The sequence below is a fragment of the Idiotropiscis lumnitzeri genome, chromosome 21, assembly GCF_059441095.1.
Source record: "Idiotropiscis lumnitzeri isolate Australia: NSW breed Sydney's pygmy pipehorse chromosome 21, RoL_Ilum_1.0, whole genome shotgun sequence".
Classification (NCBI taxonomy): Eukaryota; Metazoa; Chordata; class Actinopteri; order Syngnathiformes; family Syngnathidae; genus Idiotropiscis; species Idiotropiscis lumnitzeri.
Window position 1 is genome coordinate 6017767 of NC_142411.1, and position 7224 is coordinate 6024990.

At 40.7% G+C, this 7224-nt stretch overlaps 1 protein-coding gene across 2 annotated transcripts; it reads left to right on the forward strand.

Moving 5' to 3' along the window:
* The first annotated feature begins 1169 nt into the window (after positions 1-1169).
* Positions 1170-6678, forward strand: LOC148316696 (uncharacterized). 2 transcript variants are annotated; one of them, XM_088286939.1, is made up of 7 exons: positions 1170-1430; positions 4245-4442; positions 4884-5013; positions 5098-5199; positions 5496-5530; positions 5614-5640; positions 5824-6678. In XM_088286939.1, exons 1-7 carry the CDS (start codon positions 1277-1279, stop codon positions 6111-6113), a joined length of 936 nt encoding a protein of 311 aa, XP_088143065.1. In that variant the 5' UTR covers positions 1170-1276; the 3' UTR covers positions 6114-6678. The 2 variants fall into 2 exon arrangements, with proteins under 2 accessions (XP_088143065.1, XP_088143064.1); XM_088286938.1 differs by lacking the exon at positions 1170-1430 and adding an exon at positions 2899-3246.
* Positions 6679-7224: the final 546 nt, after the last annotated feature.

The window sequence follows — 7224 nt, forward strand, 5'->3', positions numbered from 1 at the left end:
TGAAAAAACAGTTGTGGGAAAATAATGCATCATGTCTCCCCATGAGAGACTTTTTATGACCCAGCAAACACCTTACAGGTTATATTACTAAAAAAGCCCCTAATCGGGGAAAAGACTCGCTCGATGTTTTTTTTTTTCAGTTTCTAGATGGGGTTTGAGTGCAAAAGGGAAGTTCTCCTCTCCATGCATGTGATCAAAACAGGAAGTGTGCCATGTTCCCAGGTCGGCGAGATAAACGTGCAAAAAACAAATGTCCACAGGAGGGCAGCACTGAGACAAATGTGTGTTGTCAGAACCTTGATGCCTTTGCAAGGTTTTGAGCTCGCTTGCTGCATCTGTTGAGGCAGGGGCGAGTAACCACCCCTGCTGGCATCATGCCCACGCATACACACGCACACGTTCACACATTCACTATAATACACAATCACCAACAAAGAGTATTTCTCAACTTTGTCCATTCAGCATGTTTTCATCCTGATGATGGCAATTAATCAAGTGTTGCTGCCCAATCTGACATGGTATCAACCTTTTACAACGCACCGCATGGCAACATGCATGACGTAAGCGCGTTGATAGTGTACTAGTCTGCAACTTTTGTGTTAATATATAACCACGTATCATTTTTTAAGCAAATAAGTACATTAAATTCCCAATCACAGTACAGCCTCAACAAGATGTCCAACGCACAGAATTATATATTTCACAAAATTGACTTCAGATTTTTTTTTTAACTAGCCTTGTAGGCATAAGGCGTGTTTGTAAAAATACTCATTTTAATGTAATATAATTAGCCGACTTTAAAATTGACTTTTTTTTCTCGCTACCATCTATGGTGCTAACAAAGCTAGCGGGTTAATATTTCCATCGGAAGCATAGATGGTGAAAGTATGGCGTTGACGTTTTTTTTTCGGACATGACTTCATTTGCTGATTACGCTCAGCTGCGTGATATTTACCTTTTATGGATTATATCAGGACATTTATTAGAAGTTGTTGTTTTAAATGTATCTTGCAGGAAGTTGTTTCTTTTTTGTGTGGACCTTGTGAAAGTGTTTACCACTATATACTATATGCGTGCACGCGCGCACGCGCACGCGCACACAGTCTACCCCCCCCACTGGATTGTGTGAGGATATGGTTTAGCGGGCTCTTAATCTGTCCTCTGAGTGACATCAGCCTCTCTGCGCCCTCGCCAGCCTGTGAAGGTGCAGCTGGGTGGTGGGTGAGGGGGAAAAACAGGGGGTTCGACCTGCTGTTAGGGGAAGGTGACCCACATCATGGCTGCGGGCACAGCCGAGGGGGACTTGGAGGAGCTGGTGGACCCCGGTTTGGGCATGGAAGAGGACCCTGGGGCTCTCCTCAAGAGGGGCTCGTTGAAGGAGAGCTACCACAGTGACTCCCTCCTGGCACCTGATGCGGACTCCATGACAGGTAGATGCAGTTTTTGTCATTAAATGTTTTTAAACTATTCACCTATTACATTATTAAATTTTTTTAAATATATATGCAGTGGTGCTTGTATATGTAGAAGTTTACTTTGATCGGTGATCACGCTTGTATTCCAATATCGCATATTATCGTTCCCCACTGAAACAAAAAGAAATACAATTTAATCTTTTCCCATGTAACAATGTGGGACTCCACGGTCTTAACTGGATTCAACTAGTAAGTGTGCCAAAGACGAGTGAGGCTATGGCAAGAGAAGGTCACAGGGATTCAACAACCTTGCTCAAGTAACCTATCGATTTACGTGTGCCAAAGAGGTCTAATCTCACAGTTCTGGAAGAAAATTTCCCAAACTCTCCTGGATTTTAGATTTTGAAATGTGTCAATTTACATATATACTGTATGCGTGTTGATGTATTTGCATTAAAGGCATGCAGAGAGAGTGCGGCCTTTGTACATCTGAGATGGAGCTTCAGGCTGCTAATTCCCTTTTACAGGAGTGGGATTATGTGCTCTAATCCCAATCCCCATATGGGGAGTATTTGTGTGTACGTGGTGATGATGTCGCGGCAAATAGAAAATCAGAATACGATTATGGCACGCTTTACTGATTACGATGCGATCTTGATTTCCAAATTAAATTTATTTCATGAGCAGTCTCGCAATTTAGTTTACTTGAACATGAAATCAATTCTTCCCATTGAAATGAATTGAAATACCATCAATACGTTCCAATATTCTAATAAACATCATTCCGCCGCAAATGTAATAAAGGAAAAAATAACAATGTATTATTTCTTGATATTTTAAATAAAACAAATAATGAAAGCATATTTTCTGTATGTACTGTAGTATTTGTGTGTTGAATGTGTGCCTTTATGAGGCGTGGCCTAGTTGAATGACGTTAGATGCTGGATTCAGTGTTGCCGGTTAGTCTGCGTTCGAGAGTCTTGCTGTTTTGTGCGTCATGATTAATTCATTGCTGCTCCCTCTGCTGTGCACGGCTCGGCCACCGAGTGGCAGTAAAATATAGTCATCCGGACAAAGGAAGAGTTTCATTGCTGCTCTACAGTAATATTAGTTGCTTTTTGCGGCGGATGAAGAATATATGCTTGGGTGTACTGTTGTATTGTTTGTCTACATGTGTTTTTGCACCGTTTGTGTATTATATGTAAAATGAATTAAACTGAAAAATCCACTGGAGCTTTAGTTGACTGCAAATTATTGTCCAGGCTCAAAACAAAATGGATTCTTGCGCCAATGTGGGTATGTTTTAATCCCTCGTCTATCTCCCAATGAAAATGTTCCCAAAAAAGAAGTTCAGAAAGAGGCCACATTTTCGCCATTTTGACTCCTTTTCTGTCAGTGACATGAGGCTTATCTGTGAGGCCAAGGGGGCGGGGTCAAAGAGGCTCAGTCTGGGGGATTATCATTGTACCCCCTCACACACACACACCAATTTAGGTTGATTTGGACCACGGCGGAGGTTTTAAGCCGAGAGCGAAGGGCTTTAAGCATCAGAGCATCCCGGCCGTGTAGCCAGTCGCCGTGGAAACCAAGGCAGGCTCAGCATCAGGAGGTCTGGATGCCGCGAGGTGGGTCCAAGAATTACGTCTGCGGAGGATGGACGGAGAATCGTCCCATGTGAGTGGCTCTAGAGGAGGCGTGAGGAGGACAGAGAGAGTTTGCTCTCGCGAGGAGAAGAGGAGGAGGAAGACAGCCAAGGTGGCGGAGGAAGGCAAGGCAGGACCGCAGAGGTTCCATTGCGATTATTCGCCACCTGCATCCAGCGGCTCACATGGTATATCGCAACTTTTTTGGACACCGGGACTTTTGTTTATTGTCGTGAGTGTCCAGCTGTGCTTTGACCTTGTTTGCTTTAGTCTGACTCCCGTGCGTGAGACAGGAAGGGGGATGGAAATCTTAGTTTTAATGCTGATGAATGGAAAAATATGGATTTTATGAACATTTGCACAATTTGCAAAATTTATTTAACATTATTTCTTCAGAATGTGGCTCATTTTTTGTGTCCTTTTTTCCCCTGATAGTCCGGTTTCCTTCCACATTGTAAAAACACACAAGTTAGGTGGTTTGAAGATTCGAAAATGTCCATAGCCCATTGACGACGACCAATGCAGGCCCGCCTCTCGATCAAGTCACGTGGCATGAGCACAATGGAAAATAGAAATTCGTCTTGTACTATTAAAATTTGTTATTTTATATTATTTATACATTAAAATATTCATTTTTAATATAATGTTTTCATTAATATTAGGGAACATGTCACATTAAAATGTTCTATTATTTTAAATGTCTATAATTTATTTAGAGAATGAGTAAAAATTCACTTTTATTTATTATGTGTTTAATATTTATTCCTTATTTCAATTGTTTTTATGGAAATTAGGGATCATGTGACAATGTTTTTTTCTTTTAAACGTCACATCATCAGTGAAAGTTTGTCGCTGAGTGTGTCCTGTGACTGGCTGATGTAGTCTGTCATTCGCCCAAAGTCAGCTGTCACAGGCTCAAGCATCCCCCTCCCTCCCCGTGACCCTGTACAGGGTAAGCGGATATGGATATTATGGAATACAATTCCGCAGTCATGCTAAGAAAGTGTCCATTGACATGAGTGATGGACCCATCTGTCGATCCATTTGACAAATCCGCAACCTTAATCATGAGACTTGATGTAAACAAGTGAGGGATTGTATGAATGTGTTGGTGAAATGTGTTACATAATAAGCGTTGACAACATGACATCATCCGTTTGTGTGTCCACGCCCCTCCTCCACCCAGATGGTCGCAGCTCGGCGGCCAGCAACTTGGATGTGGCCGACCGGCTCACCTACCTGGAGCAGAGGATGCAGATGCAAGAGGACGAGATCCAGCTGCTGAAGATGACCCTGGCCGACGTCCTCAAGAGGCTCAACATCTCCGAGCAGCACCAGTCTGCCAATGCCGCCACATCGGGCAGGAGGACGTCAGGAACTAAAGGTGGACAAACATCTGGGTTAATTAACATTTCACTTTTGTTGTTGTTATTATTATTATTATTATTATTATTATATATTTTTATTATTATTATTATTATTATTATTATATATTTTTATTATTATTATTATTATTATTATGAGGATTATAGTCTGAATTTTTTTTTTTTAATACTTTGTCCACCGCATTTTTTTTTTCACTTCAAATACTTGGGAGTACAAAATATTAACACTAAACAATTATTGGAGTACAAAAAGTAAACATTTAATTTGATTTAATTTACTGATGATTGGCTAGGAGAAATCGTGAGCCCATCAGATCCAAAGCCTCTAACTGAGGCGTAAGGCTCCATTTTAAACACTAAATGTCGATCCTTGCTCATAAAGAGCTATTAAAACGATAACTCCATTTAATTGGATCATGTCCATTGATGTTTCCCCTCAGGGAGACCTGTCTCATTGGGTCTACCCCCAAGAGCACCTTTGGCATCCTCTGGAGTTGCGAGTTTAAGGAAGAGCTCCACGCTGCCATCTGGAGCTACCTGCAGGAACTACAGTCCGACACCCCCTCGCTGGTGAGAGGATATTATTTCTTATATTGGAACTAGAAATTAATTGAGTTGGGAACAAATACGTCCTTACTTGTGTCTTTTTTGCAGTGGTGTCAGGAGCCCGGCAGGAAGTGTGAAGGACAGTCCATGTAAGACCCCCAAAACGCGTCCGTCCTCATCAGCATCATCCTGTGCAAGCACACAAGAAGGGTGCGGATGTCTGGTTATTACACCTTGGCAAACACAAGTGATTACGACAAAAAGCACAGCAGAGGAATGAGGAGAAAGAAGGAAAACAGCAATGGTTCTAGTTCTGAGCCTTGAGGGACATCTTGGTTAAATGCAATGAGTTAATTTTAAAAGCTAACCTTAGATTCTTAGATTAATTAACTCTATCTTGAAGTCCTAATATAGGTTGTGTAATATTGTTAAGCACTTGATTTCTGATTGATAAATTGGCTGTATGATTTTGGTCATTTAGAATATTTTCTCTTCATTGCCAATAGGAGCAGCAGATCCAAGGAGGAACTTTTGAGTTTAGGTAAAAGATTTAAATTTCAATCTTAATTTCTTGTGCGAGTCTTTACAAGAGACACTGACATGAAGTGTGTTGTTACTTTGCAGGCATGAGGCGAGTGACACACAGCAAAGGTAGGATTCACTCATGACGTTACGACTACACTATCTAATATTGTTTAGTATTTGAGTTGTGTTTCTGTCTACCCTTCATTTATTTCCACATCTCACCATGACTTATTTCCCTTGGCCCTTTCATGCTCCCCCCTTCACATTCACCTCCATCCGACCTCCTCCCCGTCTCACCGCTTCACTTAGTGACTATGCAGATCTATCTGAGCCCCCACGTAAGAAAGACTGGGTCTTCTGAGACCGCTGCGACATCTGCCCCCACGGTGCCTGCAGCCGGGGGCAGTGGAGGGCCGGCGGAGACCAAGCAGGCAAGGGGCGTGGCCAAATCCGATGCAAACAGGGGCAGCCCTTCCTTCATGTTGAACCTCCAGAAGACCTCTACCAACGTCACCAGTCAGCAGAACGCACAGCAGGATGCTAACAACTTCAAAAGTCCCATCAAGTCACCCAGCCAGTACTTTCAGATTTGTTACTGACACTGACTTCAATGCTCGTTTGAATCGCTAATTCTTGTTTGGCAACTCAATTTGACATTTACTCAGCCTTTATGTTTTTGCATTTTTAAATAATTCTCGATTGAGCCCCAACTTCATTCACCATTCCTGGTTCTATGGGAAAACTTATTCATATAATCACATGATACTTTTTCACTAGGTATTTTAGTTTTGGTTAGGAACACAGTCAAAATAGTGTCAGTTTCCACTTGTGAACTCTAATCTCTATGATCCATGACAATTGCTATTAGTAGTGCTGTTTTTTTTTTTTTTTAATCTGACGCGTTTTAGTGCTATGGCCACTATTTCCTGAAATACGGTATTTTACTGTAGTTTGAAATCGGTATTCTCACATGCTGTTATTATTACCTTAATATCGTAGTTATTATTGTTTTGGGGAGTGTGTGCATGTGAGTGTGAATTTGCGCTTATTGTCTGTCTGTAGTTGTAATTTCACAATATGCATTTCAAACACATACACTACAGAATATACTAGAATTTAAGGTTACCTATCGTAAAATAATAAATTGTTATTATTATTATTGTACTGTGATTTTTATTTTTCCTTTTTTCCACAAATGCACGCCTCGGACTGATGACTATGGAGAGAAATTTGTTTATTTTATACAATGAATAAAAAAAACGGCTTTAAAATTACATAGGTTTTTAGGAACCAACATTTCAAATCCATTTTTGTTTGATTGCATATAAAGAAACACATTTCCCTTCTTAGATGACTTACCTTCACGTCTCAAATCTAAAGCAATACGCCCCTGAAAGCTTTAGCGCCCTCCCGTGGTCACAAAAGCCACACACACGCATGCTCAGTATTCCTTATATTCAATACTTTCATAGTGGTACACTGCTGTATATTTATGAAAGCAAAAACTAAAAATAAATGGCAGAATGACTATCATTCTATCTATCTATCTATCTATCCATCTATCAATCTATTTATCTATCTATCATTTGAAGATCAGTTCCAGTGTACGTTTGAATAAATACATAACTTTAAACTGACAAACGCACACGAAACCATGCAAGAAAAAAACAAAACGACTAATTCGAGAGCTATAGTAAAAAAAAAGAAACA

Coding starts and splice junctions, on each gene's coding strand:
- LOC148316696 (XM_088286938.1), top strand. CDS start 3,069: ATGGACGGAGAATCGTCCCATGTGAGTGGCTCTAGAGGAGGCGTGAGG. Junction 4,443..4,883: donor GAGGACGTCAGGAACTAAAG/GTGGACAAACAT, acceptor GTTTCCCCTCAG/GGAGACCTGTCTCATTGGGT. Junction 5,641..5,823: donor GCGAGTGACACACAGCAAAG/GTAGGATTCACT, acceptor CGCTTCACTTAG/TGACTATGCAGATCTATCTG.